At 39.0% G+C, this 20,740-nt stretch overlaps 1 protein-coding gene across 3 annotated transcripts in view; it reads right to left on the minus strand.

Annotated features, from left to right (window-relative positions):
• CFAP299 (cilia and flagella associated protein 299) overlaps positions 1-20,740 on the minus strand; it is a 730,672-nt gene that overhangs the window by 99,484 nt on the left and 610,448 nt on the right. For all 3 annotated transcript variants that reach the window (XM_002717091.5, XM_070047979.1, XM_070047978.1), the window contains one exon: positions 6,543-6,685. In XM_002717091.5, the coding sequence (XP_002717137.2) occupies positions 6,543-6,685 (143 nt within the window). The remainder of the gene's footprint in view (positions 1-6,542; positions 6,686-20,740) is intronic.

The raw sequence follows: 20,740 nt of genomic DNA on the forward strand, positions 1-20,740 counted from the left end.
TGTGAGGGACAGATAGAGCCCTACGGTCAGATCTTGAGTCTTTGTTCAACACATAAATCTGGAAATTTAAGCAGCTATGTGCACAACTATCCTTGTTCTACAAACAGCTTTTGAAGCAAGAGTAGCGATCTGAGGGTGAGCAGTGATCTGGAAGGCCTGAGAATTTGAAAATATGTTCTCACTAATCACTGCCTCACTGTGCACTTTGGCAAAAAGTTTATTCTTTATTTTCTCCTCTCTGGGATGGTAAGAATAATGCTTATTGTAGCCATAGAATGAAGTTGTCCTAGGGACATGTGAAGGAACTTGGTGAACCACAGCATTCTATCTGCTTACAAATTATTCACATGCTGAAAAGAAGGTATTGAATCTTAAAGACATGCTCAAGAGGTAATTTGAACTGACAAAATTATCAAGTTCTCAGGGCCTTTTCTACTGGTGAATTTCGTAATAGTTGCAATTATCTTTTTTTTTAAATGGTTTTTTTTTTTTTGACAGGCAGAGTGGACAGTGAGAGAGAGAGACAGAGAGAAAGGTCTTCCTTTGCCGTTGGTTCACCCTCCAATGGCCGCCGCGGCCAGCCCACTGCAGCCGGCGCACCGCGCTGATCCGAAGGCAGGAGCCAGGTGCTTCTCCTGGTCTCCCATGGGGTGCAGGGCCCAAGCACCTGGGCCATCCTCCACTGCACTCCCTGGCCACAGCAGAGAGCTGGCCTGGAAGAGGGGCAACCGGGACAGAATCCGGCGCCCCAACGGGGACTAGAACCCAGTGTGCCGGCACCGCAAGGTGGAGGATTAGCCTAGTGAGCCGTGGCACCGGCCCACAATTATCTTTTGAAAAATATATTTTCCACCATAAAAAATGTAAGAAAAGATTCTAATCACAAAAATCTCTCTCTGTACACAGAATAAAATAGAATGTCTAAAGTAATAAGTACAAAGGGACCTTAAGAATTTTTGAATTTTAAAATCTTTGCTTTAGTTCTGACTTGAACTGAGCCTAAAATTATATATATATATAAAGGAGATTTTTTTATTCCTCTAGGAAATACTGCTTAAGCATCATATACCATATTAATTCTGGTTGGTCAAATATATAAAATAAAAAGCAAAGCTACAACACCCTATAAGACAGCATCTTTGTGACCTCTAGAAAGGTAGGTATGTATTAAACAAAACACAAAAGGTACAATCTGCAGAGGAAAATACTAAAATACTTCTATGTATCAAACTTCTGATTTCTGACCATTAAAGTTAACATAAAGGAAATTAAAAAAGAATTACAAACTGAAAGACCGTATTTTATATTCTTAAATGTGTGTGTGTGTGTGTGTGTGTGTGTATGGCAAAGGACTAATCTATATACAAAATAAATAAAAACAGTTCTTACAATATGTGAGCAAAAGAAGAATACCTCAATTGAGAAAATGGGAGAAAGTTTTAATGGGTACTTCACAGATGGAAACTGGAACAATTAAAAGGTGTCCAGGTTGATAGTAATCAAGGGAATTAAAATTAAAACCACAATGAGAGATTATTTATAACTTACCACAGTGGGAAAAATTGTTAATAGCATGTATTAGTGAGAGTGAGAGTTAAACAGATCACTTACACAGTACTACTTATGGGTAAAAACTGCTACAACTATTTTGAAAAACAATTTGGCATTATCTGTTTACTGTTCTGTACTCTGGTTTTGCATTTTTCCTCATAAACTAAAGATATCCAATGTTTATTTAGATTTTCTACATAAGTTACATTTCAGGATAACTTTGAAAGTGATGAAGGAATGTTACTCTCTTTGTGAGACTTAAAGCTAAGAAAATAAAGGTTGAATGATACATTTAGAAAACCACAATTATGAAACCCTTAGTAAAAATATGTAGGTAGGTTTCATTAATGGATGCTAAATCCAATAGGTAAAATTTGCTGGAGAAAATTTTAATAGAGTAATTAGATTGATACCATTTGAAGCCACTCATCAAACTAAGAAGGTCTAAAATTGCGGCAGTAACAACTACACAGTATCACATATTGAAAGTTCTTAGAAAGATATGAAATTGCATGTAGCAAGCCAGTTTGCAGGAAACAGAGGGAAAAAGCAGAGGGTAGCATTTGAGTGATCAGTCATATTCAGAACAAAATAAATCTGAGGACAAATGACGTTGTTCTGCCAAGAAATCAACAGCACAGAAGGTAAAAAGAAGGAGGGGAGCCTCACAAAGTAAAAGGAGGGCAAGTGACTGCATCACTCTTTTAATCATGCAAATTTAATTTCTTTTTTTTTTTTTTTTTTTTTGACAGGCAGAGTGGACAGTGAGAGAGAGAGAGGCAGAGAGGAACGTCTTCCTTTTGCTGTTGGTTTACCCTCCAATGGCCGCCGAGGCTGGTGCACTGCGGCCTGCGCACCGCGCTGATCCGATGGCAGGAGCCAGGTGCTTCTCCTGGTCTCCCATGGGGTGCAGGGCCCAAGCACTTGGGCCATCCTCCACTGCACTCCCTGGCCACAGCAGAGAGCTGGCCTGGAAGAGGGGCAACCGGGAAAGAACCCGGCGCCCCGACCGGGACTAGAACCCAGTGTGCCGGCGCCGCTAGGTGGAGGATTAGTCTAGTGAGCCGCGGCGCCAGCCGCAATTTAATTTTAATAAAAACACCAGGATTTTATTTTTTATAGAAATAGGAAAAAACATCATAAAACACAAAAGACCCAGAATAGTCAAAGTGATACTGAAAGAAATAAATAATAAAGCTAGAAGAATAGTAATATCTAGTGGCATATTACAAAGCTATAATAATTAAAACATGGTGTAATTGGCATAAAACTCAACACATATATCAATGGAATAGAAGAGAGAACCCACATTAATACAGCATATTAATCCACATTAATACAGCAAATTAAATTTTTACAAAGGTATCAAGATGTACATTGGAGAAAGATGGTATGTTTAATAAATGGTATTGGCAAAACTGAATGTGCCTATGTAGAAAGATGAAATGAGAGCTGTACCTCCTACCCAATACAAAATTAAAATCAAGATGAATCAAAGACTTAAGTGTAAGTCCTAAAATACGAAATTGCTAGAAGATATTACAGGTAAAACACTTAAAATATTGGTGTAGGCAACAAGTTTTTTGATAAGACTTCATAAGCACAGCTAGCAAAAGCAAAACCAAATAAAGAGATTACATGAAACTAAAAACTTTGCATATTAAATAACCAATTAAAAGGATGAAGAGACAATTGACAGAATGAGAGAAAATATTTGCAAGTTACTTTTCCAACAAATGATTAATATCCAGAATATATAAGGGACTCAGAAAGCTCAACAACAAAAAATAACCAAACCAATTAAGAGATGAGCAAAGGATCTTAACAGACATTTCTCAAAAGAATAGAAATGTCCAGGGAGCATATGAAAACAAAGTTCAGTTCACTAGCCATCAGGGAAATTTAAGTCAAAACTGCAATGAGAAATCATCACCTCAATCATGTTAAAACAGCCACTATAAAAATGCCAAAACTCACAAATGCTGGCAAGGGTGCAGAGAACTGTTGGTGGGTATGTAAATTAATTCATCTACTATGCAGAACAATATGAATGTTTCTTAAAAAGTAGAAATTGGTGGTTTGACCATGGCCTTGTCTAAATATAATCAGAGTCGGTGAACTCAGGAGGCTTCCATAGCCTTGGCAGCTCATGACAAGAGCCTAGGGTGATTACTGATGCCATAAACAAGAGTGTCAATTTGTTAAGTCAACAACAGGAGTCACTGTGCACTTACTCCTCATGTAGGATCTCTGTCCTTAATGTGCTGTACCTTGAGATTTAATGCTATAACTAGTACTCAAACAGTATTTTTCACTTTATGTTTCTGTGTGGGAGCAAACTGTTGAAATCTTTACTTAATGTCTGCTAAACTGATCTTCTGTATATAAAGAGAATCGAAAATAAATCCTCATGTGAATGGAAGGGGAGAGGGAGTGGGAAAGGGGAGGGTTGCGGGTGGGAGGGACGTTATGGGGGGGAAGCCATTGTAATCCATAAGCTGTGCTTTGGAAATTTATATTCATTAAATAAAAGTTTAAAAAAATAAAGAAAAATAAAAAAAGAAATTGGGGCTTGCATTGTGACATGGCAGGTTAAGCCTCTACCTGTGAGTATCCCATACAGGTGTCAGTTCAAGTCCTGCCTGCTCTACTTCCAGATCCAGCTCCCTGTTAATGTGCCTGGTAAAGCAGAGGAGGATGGCCGAAATGCGTGGGCCCCTGCACCCATGTGGAAAACCCAAAAGAAACTCCTGGCTCCTGACTTTGGTTGGCCCAGCCCTGGCAATTACGGCCATTTGGGGAATGAAACAGCAGATGGAAGACTTCTCTTTCTCTTTCTGTCTCTCCCTCTCTTTCTGAAACTCTTCCTTTCAAATTAAAAAAAAAAAGAAAAGTAGAAATTGAGCTTCCATATAGCCTTAAGGGGTATGTATCCAAAAGAACTAAAATAATTATATCCCAGAGATACCTCCATCACCATGTTCATTGCAGTATTATTCATAATAGCCAAGATATGAAATCAACCTAAAGGTTTATCAACATTGATAGATAAAAAAAAATACAGTACCCACACACAATGGAATATTGCTCATCTATAAAAACAAAAGTAAATGCTGTCATTTGTGACAGAATGGATGGAACTGGAGGTCATTATATTATGTGAGATAAACCACAGACAGAACTATAAATACCCCATGTTCTCCCTTATATGTAAAAGTAAAAAAAACAAAAAAAACAAAAAAAAAAAACCTCAGTGTGATTATAGAATAACAATTACTAGAAGCAAGGAATGGTAGGGGAGATAGAACAATGTTGGATAACTTTTACCATGTCAGAGTTAGATAGAAGGAATAAGTTGCTAGTGTTAACATAGCACAGTGGGTAACTGATGTTCATAATAAACTATTATATATTTTCTGAACAGATACAAGAATGGAGCTTTAAGGATACAATCATTAAATAATTATGACTAAGAGAGAAAAATATAAATTACCTTGATTGGGTAATTGTACATATGTATTGAAATGTCACATTCTACCCTATAAATATGTATAATTATTTTTCCCAATATTTGAAAGATAAATAATTCAGAATGTTATTTACATTTTGATAGGTCAAATCAACTACAAAAAGTAGAGATAATTAAGAAATAGGGTTAATTAGGGAAAGAAGACATTAAAGTATTATTTTGTTAGGTATGATAAGGTTTCCTTTTTATAATGTTATCAGATTAAGATCCATACTGAAATGTTTACAAGTAAAATTGGTATGTTGTATTAGCTTTAATGTAAACAAGACTATTAAGGTATTATAAGATAATATTTTAAGTAAGTTGTTAGTTACCACAGCATTGATGAAGAAGATGAAATTTGGGATAATATCTAGATGTTGCCTTCAGTTTCATGAATGGGGCCCTTTACCAAGAAAGGGGATACAGAAGCAATAGTAGGGTTTAGGGATTAAAAATGAATTTAGAGCATAAATTTAGGTGTCGCAAAGGATCCAGATGGGTGCAGAGGCCATAAACTATCAGTAGCAGCCACTTGTGCCTTTGTGAAGTTTCCTGAAATACTTTTCAGAAGACTCAGAGATTCTGCTACAGGGAGGGTAAAGAAATTGTCTGGATCAATATAATTTTGGGTATTGGCTGAATATATACAAACAATGGGCAGAAAGACATGGCAGTGAGGATTATTACAAGAGAAAAATTAAATGATATACTATGATTCCAGTTTGGATAGGAAAATGGTAAATCCACTTATGTGGTGATGGATTGGAAAATCTTTAGATAATAGCAGTAGGGATAGGTAGAGGTAGTCTCAAAGGAGGAGAATATTGTTTCAAGTATGAGAGAATGGTTTGAACTCAGCAGAGAAGAGTTAAATCAGAAAGGTGCTCATACTTTTGAGTTTTATGGTGATGGGGGAATACAAAGTTTGAGGTTGAGTGTTATCCAGAGAAGGGTAGAGGGATCAATATGTGAACAGCTTGGGAATGTAGAATAGATCAGAGGTGACTGATGGGACTAAGGTTCTAAAGGAGAGGGTAGGGCTCTCCTTTAGTGAAAGGAGTGAGGGGTGTGAAGCAAACCCAAAAGAGGATCATGATGAGGGTAAATTGAGGGTGAACTGATCAGAAGACTGCTCTGTGACTGGTGGCCAAAGACACATGAAAGAATAAAGTGTTAGACCGACTGCTCTTGAGGCATCTAGGCAGATACCCCACGATATGAGAGCTTTACGAGCTCCATTTAACATTTCAAAGGAATGTTGCTGAGAATTGAGTCATAGTGTCTGAATAGTTCTCTTTCTCTGTTAAAGGAAAACACATATCCATGCTCATTTTGCATCTTATAATATATTGATTTTCATTCATTACCAGTCTTATCATATTTCTAATTATATATGCTTAGCATTTTAGGAATAATGTGGAACCTAAAATAAAAATCCTTTCCCCTGCATCTAAGTGTGTGAGAATTGAGTAAAACTTACCTCAGATCTGTGGACCTTGGAAGAAGTCTTTTTTTCCCATTAAAGTAGACTTCAAAATCCTCAATCTTCAGTCTGTGGGCATAGTCTATATATCCAGATATCTCTTGCCCACGAGAATTTTTGTCACGAATGAAGATTACAGACTGGCAGCACAGATGAGAAAAGAGAAGTAAAATGAATAAAAAGTCATTTTAGTAAGTTGTATATCATAATGCAAGCTACTATAGTGTTACATATGTCAGGTCCTATTCCAAGTGCTTTAAGTTTCATCCTCACCATGGTGCCATCAGGTAGATACTATTATTGTCTTTTGTCAGATGAAGAAACTTGTAAAATTTAACTGAGCATGCACATAAGGCGTGTTCACAGTAATTCTGTTTAACAATATCAATAAATGACCCTATAAAGTTCTTATTGAGGGCAGATGTTGATTTAAGTGTTTGAAATATCCATATAAATACATATAAGATTTATATATATAATTTATATAAATATATTTAATATTTATTTTATTTATTTTAAAGGCAGAGTTACAGAGAGAGTGAGAAACAGAGAGGGAGGAAGAGAGAGGGAGAGAGAGAGAGAAAGAGGGAGAGCGAGAGAGAGAGGTCTTCCATCCGCTGGTTCTCTCCCCAGATGACTACAATGTCCATAGGTAAGCTGATCTGCAGCCAGGAGCCAGGAGCTTCCTCCAGGTCTCCCATGCCAGTGCAGGGGCCCAAGGACTTGGGTCATCTTCTACTGCTTTCCCAGGCCACAGCAGAGAGCTGGATGGGAAGTGGAGCAGCTGAGACTCAAACTGGTACCCATGTGGAATGCTAGAGCTGCAGGCCGGGGCTTTAACCCTCTGTGCCACAGCACCAACCTCTGAAATATATTTTTTTACTTCAATTATATTATTTGTGTTATTATTTTTTCAGATATTTTTAATTTTAAAAATTATTATTTAAATTGTGCATGTTTATGGGGTAACGTGATATTTTATTGCATGCATATATTATGTAATATCCAATCAGAAAATGTTTATCTCTTCAAGCATTTATAATGAAAACATCCCAAATCCTGTCTTATAGAACAGAGAAATATACAGCACTTTAACAATCTATAGTCATACTACTGTGCTATAAAACCCCAGAAATTCTTAATCCTATCTAGCTGTAATCTAGTACCTGTTCATCAACCTTTCCATACCCTGTCTTTCCTATCTAGCCTCTGGTAACCATTACATGTTTAACTTCTGAGATCACCTATTTCTTAAGCCCCACATGTGAGATCACATGAGACTTGTCTTCATGTGGTTGTATTATTTCACTCAACACAATGACCTCCAGTGCTACCTATATTGTTGAAAACCACAAGATCTAATCCTTTTTTAATACCCAAGTAATAGTCCATTGTGTATATGACCACATTTTCTTTATCAATGGATGAACACCTAAGTATTTTCCATTTCTTGGCAAAAATAAAGAGCAATGCAATACATAGGTGAGTACAGTTGTCTATTTTTAAATCTTTGTCCAAGCATTTAGAGATTTCAATGCCTTTTTCTCTGTCTCTCACATAAGTGGCAGTGCCCCAAACACTTGGACCATTTTTCATTGCTTTCCCAGGCACATTGGTAGGGAGCCAGACTAGAAGTGGAGCAGCCAGGACATGAACTGGCACCCGTATTGGATGCTGTCATAGCAGCTGGTGGGTTAACCCACTGCACCACAATGCCAATTCCTACATAGCACCTTAAGTGAAGGTTTGCAACAGTTCCACTATTAATTTGGGTTTTTTTCTGATTCAATCTTGAATTACTCCTTTAATCCAATTTTTTCCAAAATATGCAATTGATGTGTTATTCAGTACAAAATACCCAAAAACGGGGCAGTCTGTCCCTACAAGCTTCTTCCTGGCCTGTGGTAGGCTCAGATTCCTTTTCTTGTGTCCACCAATGCCACAATGTTGAATCTCAAGCACAGCCCACAGATCATCAAGACCAGTGCTGCCTGGTGATAGTGGCCAGAGACCACGGGGATACAGCTTGTATGCTGCTGAGGTGGGCTCACTCCCTGATATCAGCAGCCGCTTGTTATGCTGACTGCGACAGGAGACTACTCAACTGTGACCATGAACTTGTGCCTAACACTGAAGCATGCCCAGAGGCTCTGTCTGCAGGTACTGGGATGGGGACTGGGGCCCTTGGAATCTGCTCAATGCTAGGTTTCACCAACCTGTCTCTGAGTTCCAAAACAGTCCTGAGATTCTTTGCTGTCTGCTCAAGATTGTAGGAAGGATGATGAAGCCAGCAGGCACTGGGTGCATCACATGTAGGGCTCACGGTCACCATGCCCTGTGGAATCTTTGGAGTACACACTGGGCTTGTAAGAGACTAGTCATCACATGCCAAAATAAGCCTGCCTTACCAGGACGCAGGACTTCACCTGATATCGGGCAAGTCCAAGGACTATTTCCAAGCATTTACCTAGTGGTGCAAACTGTTCACATTTGCCTAGTGTTGGGCTTTACTAGCCCAAGACTGAATAATAAGACCCAACCCCCAGACCCCTTGCTGTCTGCCCAATATTGTAAGAAAAAAATAAAGGCAGGTCCCTGGCATCAAGACTGGTTCCAGGCTGGGCACAACTGAATCTCACGGAGGTCCCATGAAACCTCAGGCGTCTATGCCAGGCCCACCCAAGACCAGCAGTGACACAGGCCACAATGAGTTTCATTCTTTAGAGCAAGGGTTTCTGCCTTGCTGGTCAAGTCTAGAAGCTCAATCAGTGAGTACTGGCCTGGAAGTACTGTGAGTGCTGGGCTTTATCAAGTGCTAGCTCTTAAGGTGGCAGGGTAAACTCTGAGCTCCTCCATTCCTTTTTCTGGCCTGTTTCTTTTTTTCTTTTTTCTTTTTTTTTTTTTACATAATTTTCTATATAAGACAACTAAGGAGCAAAGATGTTGAGTACTTTGCTCAAGGTCTTGCAGCAAGCAAAGGGGAAAACTGATATTCAAACCCAGGTTCAGGTACCAGCACTTCTAAACATTAACATACTTTTGACATCTGAATTACTTTCTATTTTCTGTCACAGAGACTTAATCTGGGTCCCTTCAACTTTTAACTATAAATGTTGTTCCTGGTATAAGGCAAACCATTCTGCAGGAGTTGGGGGGGGGGGCAGAAGGAGAGTGAGAAAGGGAGGGGGGGGAGAGGGAGAGGGGGAGGGTCTAAAATAAGCACCCTCCTTTCAACATGGAACTCCAACAGAAAAAGAAAAACTCTTCTTCCTTTCCCCCCAACAAATGATATATCAGCCTCAGCCTTATTCTGTTCCAGCAGATATTATTCGACTACTGAAAACAAATAAAACTCAACCTTTAAAGTACATTGATGCTCTGGCAAGAAAACGAGTTATACTTAGAGTCCAAAGACAAGTGAAAGCAGGAACCCAGAGAGTAAAGCCCCAAATTCACCTTGCCCTCTAAGCCTTTACCCAACCTCAGGGAATCTAAGCAAGGATTCCATGACCTTTTGAGCTGTAGAAGCAGGAAACAAACTGTCACTTTTCAGGTACAAACCTTAATAGGGGGGCCAGCACTGTGGCGCAGTGGGTTAAACCTCTGCCTGAAGCACCAGCATCCCATGTGGGCACTGGTTCTAGTCCCGGCTGCTCCTCTTCTGATCCAACTCTCTGCTATGGCCTGGGAAAGCAGCAGAAGTTGGCCCAAGTCCTTGGGCCCCTGCACCCACGTGGGAGACCCAGAGGAAACTCCTGGCTTCAGATCAGCTCAGCTCTGGCCTTTGTGGCCATCTAGGGAATGAACCAGCAGATAGAAGACTTCTCTCTCTGTCTCTGCCTCTCTCTGTAGCTCTGTCTTTCAAATTAATAAAATAAATCTTTTTTAAAAAGTTAATAGGACTTATTGTCTGAATTTAAAGCTGAGAAGTAAAAAATTAATTAATTAATAGCTTCCTGCTAATGTGCTTGGGAAGGCAATGGAAGATCACCTAAGTGCTTAGGTGCCTACCACCCTCATGGGAGATGATGGAGTTCCTGGTTCCTGGTTTACATTGCAAACAGTTAAAAACACAAGCTTGAATAGTTGATGTTTATTCTTGGCAAGTACTTAAACTTCTGTACTCTTCAATGTTCTTATGGACAAATGCTGAACTAAAATTATACACATTTACATAGAATTTTCATGTCACTTAAAGCCCCCTTTCCATGGAAATCTAATTCAATATATTTCATTTCTGTCCAAGGGCAGATAAACATCCACTTTGAGATTTTTGTGAAACGTGGAGTTTTCCAATTTTAGAGAACTTTGTTGAGGTTAAACTGCCTATAAGTGTAGGTTCCTTTAGGTTTTCTGTACATTCTTGGGCAAGTCACTCAAACTCTTAATGTGTCTCATATGCATATGTTTTATGCTCTTCAAGAGGCTCTTTAAAAAAAAAAACAAGCACATTTCAACAAAAACAAAATAAAAAAGAAAACACCAAAATCTTATTTGGGCTCAAGCATTTATATAGTTTAGTCATTTTATAGCCTCTCCCTTTGGGTTTCTCCATCAATTCTACATAGCAACAGAGTAATCCCTTCATTTAGTCTTGTATGGGATTGCTCCAATTACATTCAAGTCCTATCAAGGCCTTCAGTCTTAATAACTCAACTTGTAAGCAGCATGCATACACTGTTTCTTCTTTTTTAATGGGGATTCTAGTGCTTAATCATTGTATCTATGATTTTATTTTCAACTAGAAAAATACAAAACTAAAGTCTTTAGAATTCAAAACCTAGGAAAAACAATCATCTATAGGTGTTATCCCACAAATTTCTTTTTTTTTTTTAAGATTTATTTATTTATTTGAAAGTCAGAGTTACAGAAAGAGAAAGAGAGGCAGAGAGAGAGGTCTTCCATCCACTGGTTCACTCCCCAGTTGGCTGCAACAGCTGGAGCTGGGCCAAACCGAAACCAGGAGCCAGGAGCTTCCCCCAGGTCTCCTATACGGGTGCAAGGGCCCAAGGACTTGGGCCATCTTCTACTGCTTCCCTAGGCCATAGCAGACATCTGGATTGGAAGTGGAGCAGCTGGGACTCTAACTGATGCCTATATGGGATGTGGGCACTGCAGGCGGCGGCTTTACCCGCTACGCCACAGCGCTGACCCCCCACAAATCTCTATAGGGTAAATGAAAATGTCTTCATTTATATCTTTCCAGGTATGGCTACATAAGTGTTAAAGTGTATTTAAAATAGTTCAGAGAATTTTTTTAAAATGTATATCGAAATTAAGTCTCTTTTTAATGAATAAAATGTTCCATGAAATTATTAGACAATTGTTTTATTTGAACAGTTGATATTTGATAAGTGTTGATCAACTGTCAAGAAATCAAAACTCAACATCTGACTTATAAAAGCACAGCAAACGGGGCCATCATTGAGGCCTAGTGGGAAAAGCTGCTGTATGTGACACTGGTATTCCATATTGGCATCTGTTTGTGTCCTGTTGCTTCCACTTCTCATCTAGCTCTTTGCTAATGGCCTGGGGAACAGCAAAAGATGGCCCAACTGTTTGGGTTCCTGTACCCACATGGGAGACTCAGATGAAGCTCCTGGCTTTTGGAATCAACCTGGTGTCCATCAATTGTTGACTAGATAGAAATTATGCAATATATATATATATATATATATATTATGGAGTACTACTCAGCTATAACAACAACAACAAAGAAATCTTGTGTTTTACAACAAGATGGATGCAACTGGAAATCATTATACTTAGTGAAATGAGCCAGATCCAAAAAGACAGATATCATATGTTTTCCCTGATCCGAGGTAACTAATAGACCAACTGAAAAGTAATGTAGTATAGTGAAATAGACATTTTGAAATTTGATGATTGTTTATAGCCCTTGTCTCTTCTGCTGAGGAACATTGTTTTTTTTTGTTTTTTTTTTTTTTTCTCCATACTATTTGTTGGAGTATTTTACTTAGTGTAGGGTTAACTATATGATCACTAAGTAAACTGAAAATAGATCTTTGTAAAAATTAAGAATGGGAATGTGAGAGGGAGGAGGAGGAAGGATTGGAGTGTGGGCAGGAAGGAGGGTGGGAGGGGAGTTACACTATGTTCCTAAATCTGTATATACAAAATCCATGAAATTTATATAACTTAAATAAAATTGTAAAAACTCACTTTTGCCATTTCTCTTTCTATTTTATTATACTATGTCAAGAGTTTTATCATTTCCTTAGGACAAGAAAATGAAACAATAATATCAGAATTCTATTGCCTAAGTGGATATAGCTATGTTTAGTTTACAGTACATGGTTCTATTCTCTTGTTAACTTTTACTTATTCTCAGTTAAAGCTTTGGATGTATTTAGAAGGTAAAACTGAAATACTCTTTCCAAGGTATTATTATATGCACACAAAGTGGACCCATTTGACAATAAAGGCATGCTTTTGGCAGACAGAATGGGCAGAATGTGAAAAAAAAAAAAAAGCTGCCTGAAGAATCAGGTTTCTTTTAGTGTGAATGTGATGTACTTCAGCGACTGAGAGCTTGGTTGGTGAGAACCCTCTTTGCTTTAGAATAATTGGAAAAATGTTATCAATAGTTATTTTGGTTTCTAATAACATTTCTTGTCATTTTTATGACAGCTTGATTGAGGCATAGTTTACCTAACATAAAATTCACCCTAAAGCGTAAGCATAAAATTTAATGATTTTTAGTAAATTTGCAGAGTTGTGCAATACGCTCCCCTTTTAGCGGATTTTCATCACCCCAAAGAGATCCCTTAGGAACACTGGCAGGCATCCCTGTTCCCACCCTCAGCCTCAGGCAACTAGTAATCTACTTTTTGTCTCTATAGATTGCCCTTTTCTGCATTTTTCATATGAATGTAGTCATACAATATATGATTTTTTATTCTAATAAGATTTTTATCACAGTTAATTTCCCAAAAGACATGTGAATATATATATATATATATATATTAAAGAGTTCTTTTAAATTATGTTGTGCTTATAAAAGAAAAACTTCCAAAGTGAACATTTTCCTTAAATAAGATCCTTTAACCCACTTTAGAGCAAGTCAATGTATAATCACAAAAGTATTGAGTGAATCAAATGATAACTCATTTGACGCTATGCATACCAATCAATGTTTACTGGAAACCTATGCAGAAAACATTAGATCTTAACCATGCTAACAGAAGGCCTCTACTAGATCAAGCAATTGTGAAATATCAAAATATATTTATTCCTGATACTGACAGCAGTACTCAGACGCCAAGGAGTGTGCAGAAGCTGAGATTTTCCTGAGATAGGCGCCAACTGAAAAAGTGAACCCTGAGAGTCAAAGATTACAGAACACTTAGGTCCTTGTTATTTTTTGTGTGCTGGAAAAAGATGAATTAAAGTAAATATTAGATCATTAATATATCATTTAGATCTTTGGCTCCTTGTCTTTTCCCAGAAGTGGATTAAAATACAAATTCATAAACTTGTTATAAGTTGTTATGTGTCGTCTGCTTTTTCTTGCCAAATACTAATGAGGAGACATAAACCTGATACATTGAAATGGGACTTTTTCAACAATCAAGCCAAAGTCATTTAGAAAAAAAAAAAAAAGGCATAGCAAGCAGTGTGTTTTGCTCTGCTAAAACTGAAATAACCCAGCTGAATTCTTGTGCTACCCACCTCTGAGGCTATCAGGGGACTCTCAGACAGAGATAAATTAAGGATCATTATTTGTTAGCGTTTTAAAACTCTAGAATGTGCTTATGAATCTTTAGTTTTAGGGCATCTTTGTTTCATTTCACAACAGAGATAATTAAAATTTATAGAGTGTAAGTTCTCCAGGGACCCAAATGTTTTTTTTTTTTTTTTTTTTTTTTTTTTTGACAGGCAGAGTGGACAGTGAGAGAGAGAGACAGAGAGAAAGGTCTTCCTTTACCGTTGGTTCACCCTCCAATGGCCGCCGCGGCTGGCGCGCTGCGGCCGGCGCACCGCGCTGATCCGATGGCAGGAGCCAGAAGCCAGGTGCTTTTTCCTGGTCTCCCATGGGGTGCAGGGCCCAAGCACCTGGGACATCCTCCACTGCACTCCCTGGCCACAGCAGAGGGCTGGCCTGGAAGAGGGGCAACCGGGACAGAATCCGGCGCCCCGACCGGGACTAGAACCCGGTGTGCCGGCGCCGCTAGGCGGAGGATTAGCCTATTGAGCCGCGGCGCCGGCCTCCAAATGGTTTTAAATTTCATTTTATCTATTTAAAAATTTTTATACTTATATATTTGCTTTTTTATTTGAATGGGAGAGAGAGAGAGAGAGAGAGAAGAGGAGAGGGGGAGGGGGAAATAGAGGAGAGGAGAGGAGAGGAGAGGAGAGGAGAGGAGGAGGTTCTTTGATTTTTTTGGAGATAATGGCAAAAATTGTCCTTCTTTCTATAAATTAGAAAGCCAAGACAGAGATAGTGATTTTATGAATACCCATCAAAAAGAAACAGAAAAGCTGAAAGTAGAGGTCACACAGATTTTTCTTATAGTTCTTTAAATTCCCCTGTCACGAAGTTACTGGTTCATTACATTTTTAAACATAAGAGAAGTCTTCAAAATTTTCATGAAAAAAGTGAATTAAAATGTAAGTTTATTTTGGCACAAAAAAATTAAACCCATCTGTGGTTTTTATCAGAGTATGCATCTTCCATGAACTCTTGGAAGATACTTTACATGACTGGATGCGTCACCTTCACATCGGGGACTCTATCTGCTCATTTTCAGGCATCTGGATACTTCTACCTACCTCAAATGCTTGAATTCTTCAAAACCCATTTATATTCCACTTTTCCAATGAGCCTACCCTGATGATCACAGCCCAGGGATATGATTCTTCTTTGAAAGATGTCAACTGCTTATTTGGTTATTGTCCATGTGGCCCATATGAGCTGCCTTGAATCATTCACTGCCTTTTATGTGAGTAAACACTTTATTCTAAAAGAATTGTGAGCTGCTCAATAGAAGATGAAATGCCTTATATTTCTCATATTCCCTTTGTACTTAGAGTTTTCTGCCTATTATAGGCTATTATGGTGCATTTGCAGATTGATCAGCTCATCTTCGTCCCCCTCCTTCTCAGCAGCAGCAGTAAGCATTTACAGAGACAAGGACAAGACATTGTCTGTAACAGCAGAGAATGCCGTCCACAATATCTAGCATGCATCTTTTCTTATGTCATACGTGGGAAAGGCAATGCTACTTCTTGTAACAGTGAATCTAAAGATGAGTTGTATGACCCAAAAGGCTCCTATTCTTGCAAGTCCTAACAAGCCACTTAACCCTAGGCAAGCCATGTTATCTCAGCCAATACTATAAAACGAGCACTTTAGCAAATTCTTACCTATATCCTCCACTTAGCTATACTATAGTTAAAAATGAGAAAATAGAAGACAACTCACTTTGAAATAGTAACTTTCTTATTAGCAAAAAAGATTGTTAATGGTAATCTTTTTAAAAAAAGATTTATTTTTATTTATGTGAAAGGTAAAGTCACAAACAGAGAGGGAGACAGATAGTAAGAGATATTCCATGCACTGGTTCACTCCTCAAATGATCACAATGGCCAAGCCTAGGCAAGACCACATCAGTAGTCAGGAGTCTGGAACTCCACATGGATCTATCATGTAGGTGACAGGGGCCCAAGCACTGGGCCATCTTTCACTGTTTTCCCATGTACATTGTCTGGGAGCAACAGTGGAAGTGGAACAGCTGGGACTTGAACTGTTCCTCCAACGTGAGATGCCAGCATCCCAAATAGCTTAACTCACTGACCCACAACACCAGGCTTCATTGCCATCTTAAAACTACATATTCTCTGATAAGAATGTCCAAGGGGATGTTTCTAAGAAGATATTCTTTAAAAATTAAGAAAATAGAAAACTTAAAAAGAGTGTTGGAGATTTATGGGAAACTAACAAACAACCCAATATATGGGTCTTAGGAGTTCCTGAAGGAGAAGGGAGGGAGGGAAGGAGAGAGGGAGAGAGAGAGAGAGAGAGAAAGGAATAGAAAGCCTATTTAGTGAAATAATTATAGAAAACTTCCCCAATTTGGAGAAAGAAAGGGATGTTCAAGTAGAAGAGGCAAACAGAACTCCTAACACACATGACCAGAAAAGACCCTCACCATGACACATTTTAGTCAAACTTTCCACAGTAAAGCATAAAGAAAAGATTCTAAAATGGGCACAAGAGAAATGCCAGATCACTTTCAGAGGATTGCCAGTTAGACTCACACTGACTTCTCATCAGAAACCCTACAGGCCAGAAGGGAATGGCGAGATACAGTCCAAGTCTTAAAAGAAAAATACTGTCAACTAGAATACCGTACCACACAAAGCTTGCATTTATGAATGAAGGCAAAATAAAGGCTGTCCATAACAAACAGAAATTGAAAGACACAGAAAGACAGCCACCATTATGAAAGAATGAGAAGGCAGAAAAACCACCAATAGAAATAGAAAAGAAATCCAAAATAAACAATAGGAATATTTATAGAAAAATGGCAGGGCCAGGTCACTACTTATCAAGAGTTACGTTGAATGTAAATGGCCTCGGGGTCCGCGTTGTGGCTCAGTGGATTAAAGCCCTGGACTGAAGCACCAGTATCCCATATGGGCGCCGGATCTAATCCCGGCTGCTCCTCTTCCAATCCAGCTCTCTGCTATGGCCTGGGAAAGCAGTAGAAGATGGTCCAAGTCCTTGGGCCCCTGCACCTGGTGGGAGACCTGGAAGAAGCTCCTGGCTCCTGGCTTTGTATCAGCCTAGCTACGGCTATTGTGGCCATCTGGGGAGTGACCAAGTGGATGGAAGACCTCTCTCTCTGTCTATCTCTCTCTGTAACTCTGTCTTTCAAATAAATAAAATAAATCTTAAAAAAAGAATACATGGAGATGGTGCCATGGCTCACTTCGTTAATCCTTTGCCTGTGGCGCCAGCATCCCATATGGGCACTGGGTTCTAGTCCTGGTTGCTCCTCTTCCAGTCCAGCTCTCTGCTGTGGCCCAGGAGGGCAGTGGAGGATGGCCCAAGTGCTTGGGCACCTGCATCCATGTGGGAGACCAGGAGGAAGCACCTGGCTCCTGGCTTCGGATCAGCACAGCACCAGCTGTAGTGGCCATTTGGGGAGTGAACCAACGGAAGGAAGACCTTTCTCTCTCTCTCTCAATGTCTATAACTCTACCTGTCAATAAATAAATAAATAAATATAAAGAATGTAAATGGTCTCAATTCTCCAGTTAAAAGAAGATATTCTTTGTGGAACTGCCATTTTATAAATCCCTCTGAATGGCCTTTAGGGAATAAAGGCCACAATTCAACCTTGCAGAGCAACATTAGAGCAGCTTACTTGGTTTCCTTGCTTCCCAAACCTGAAATTCTCCAGTAAACATCCAAGAAATGATCAAGGTCCCAGAAGGACCAAGCAGGGTCCAGTCTGAAGGCTGGCACAACCAAGTTGTTATGGCCATGCCCTCATCAGGCGATGAGACTGCTGCACATGATTGCTGTGTAGTTAGAAATGAGAGCTTTTGTGAAATCCCTTATGCCAAGGATTATTGCTTTTGGCAACTTAACTCTGAAAAATTGAAAAAATTCATCCATTACTCTATTTGTTCTGTTTATGTTAACAGGATCCTTTTTATGAAAAAAAATATGAATTTTAGGTTTGCGTGATCCAAATTGTTACTCATAAACAAAATATGAGCTAGATGGTGCATGTCCTGTTCTAATCACATATGGCATTAACTAGTTCCATGGCTACGTCTATCAACAATATTTACTATTTCGATAGGCATCACTAAAATAGTTAAACAAATTGCAGAGACAAAAACTACTTAGATGAATTGATATTTTAATGAGCATTAATGAAAGCAGATAAGTTGGTGTTTTGTCCTAAAGGTGAATGCCACTCAGTTATTTTGGCTTAATTATCATGCTTAAGAACAAAAGTATTTGACATGGACAGATAACAAAGATAAACATACATTCATTATTATCATTTTTATCTGAGATCACAATTTTGTCTTTGCTCATTGCCCTTAAACCACATCCTGCATGTTTTGGATTTCAGAGACATTAGGATTAAGGGCAGTTCTTTTTATCTGATGATTATTCCCAGGGTTTGTTTTGATTCTTTTTTTTTTTTTTTTTTTCAGTATGATGCATAAGAGTTTGAGTTGTTTAAGGATCCTTGTGGACTTAGAAGAAAAGGAAGAAGAGGATTAAGATGATCTTATTTTCATTTAACATTTATTAAGTACACAAGCTCTTCCAGAATTTTTGGAAAACATCAAACTAGACTAGCCTCAGAAGAATTGGTCTTGCCCCTTGGATTTTTAGAAGAAATATTCAAATGTCTCATAAATCCTGCTCCCTTCCTTTCTTAAAAAAGATTTAATTTTATTTATTTGACTGAGTTATGGAGAGAGAGAGAGAGAGAGGAAGGGAGGGAGAAGGAGAGGGAGAGGGGGAGGGAGAGGGGGAGGGAGAAGGAGAGAGGGAGAAGGAGAGAGGGAGAGAGAGAGAATCTTCCATCCTCTGGCTCACTCCCCACATGGCTGCAATGGCCGGAGTTGAGCTGATCTGAAACCAGGAGTCAGGAACTTCTTCTGGGTCTCCCACACAGGTGCAGAGGCCCAAGGACTTGGGCCATCTTCTACTGCTTTCCCAGGCCATAGCAGAGAGCTGGATCAGAAGTGGAGCAGCTGGGACTCAAACCAGTGCCCATAAGGGATGCCAGCGCTGCAGGCCGGGGCTTTAACGGGCTGCACCATGGCACCGGCCCTGCCCCTTTCCTTTTACAAAAGAGGAAATCAAGTCAGAAAGGGCTTAGGTTATTTGTTTCTTGGTATACAGTGAGTGACCAAACAGGAGGTAGGCCTCAGTGATTTCACTCCCACATTGCCTAAACTCGTTCCATCACAGCTGATACTTTCGACAACTAAATGATTAGGATGGAGTTCCAGGCTCTTGCTTTAGAATGGCCCAATTCTGAATGTTGCAGGTATTTGGGAAGTGAATGAGTGGATGGAAGATTTTTTTTTCTGTCTCTCCATCAAATAAAGTGAAAATCTAAAAATAAGTGTTTCTGAGAAGATAAAAATATCACTAGCAATTATGATGTAGGACTACTGAGTACAGGAGTGGTGACTTGTTCATTCATGTGCCTAGCAGCCAGTAACAAACACTATAAACACAAGTGAAATAACTAAGATGCTGATCACCTCTCAGTTCTTGAGATCACATATCTAAAGGAGTCAATGGATCATTTTTGAAGTGAGCATCTCAGTTGGAAGCATAGCCATTCAGTTAGTTTTGATTCTGTTATCTTACTGGTAATAAGACTACACCTTCTCCTATCTATCAGAAAATACAAACGTCTAGAGCACTGGTCTTGATAATCCCAATATTCAAAGTGACTACATCAAGGTCCCTATGTAAATTTAATTTATAATCCTTCATTCAAATGTTTCAACACAATCACTGACCACTATATTGGTATACTGCCCAGAAGAGCAGTTAAGTTCACACAGGCTCAGCAATTCTATCATAACACTATTTAGTGATATTTTTAGAAACCAAGTAAAAAAATTGAAAAATATTATAAAATCACTATGGGAAGTGTGGTCATTTCCAAAGAGGTATTGAGATTAAATGTGTAGATATGCCAAAGCTTCAGGAGCAACACTAGCTGTTGCCAGGTCAGTACGGTGCCCGCACCTCCAAGAGACCATTCCAGCCGGCTACCCCTGGTTCACAGTGGTGATGAAAAATATGGACACATTGGAAAACATGCAACAGATTCCATGGAGTGTGCTATTCAGGCTCTGAGAAAATGTGAGTTTAACAGAAAAGGATGGGTGGAAGCACAACTCCCCCTGCATTGTGGGGAGGAACTTTGGTAGTACACGTTGAGATGACTATTAACACTGCAGGAAAAATGTGCACAGATAATGTGGTGAAGGTATGTGAGTGGCTTTTTGAAGACCAGAGCAGCATTCATTCATAACAGAACAAAAAATCATGTGTTTGTATAACATCAAAGAGTGATTGCTAAACCAAAATCACTAATGAGACATTTAAAATCACCCAGGAGGGGCTGGCGTTGTGGGGTAGAGTGTTGAGCCTCTCCTTTGGAGGCATTCCATGC

The sequence above is a fragment of the Oryctolagus cuniculus genome, chromosome 8, assembly GCF_964237555.1.
Source record: "Oryctolagus cuniculus chromosome 8, mOryCun1.1, whole genome shotgun sequence".
Lineage (NCBI taxonomy): Eukaryota > Metazoa > Chordata > Mammalia > Lagomorpha > Leporidae > Oryctolagus > Oryctolagus cuniculus.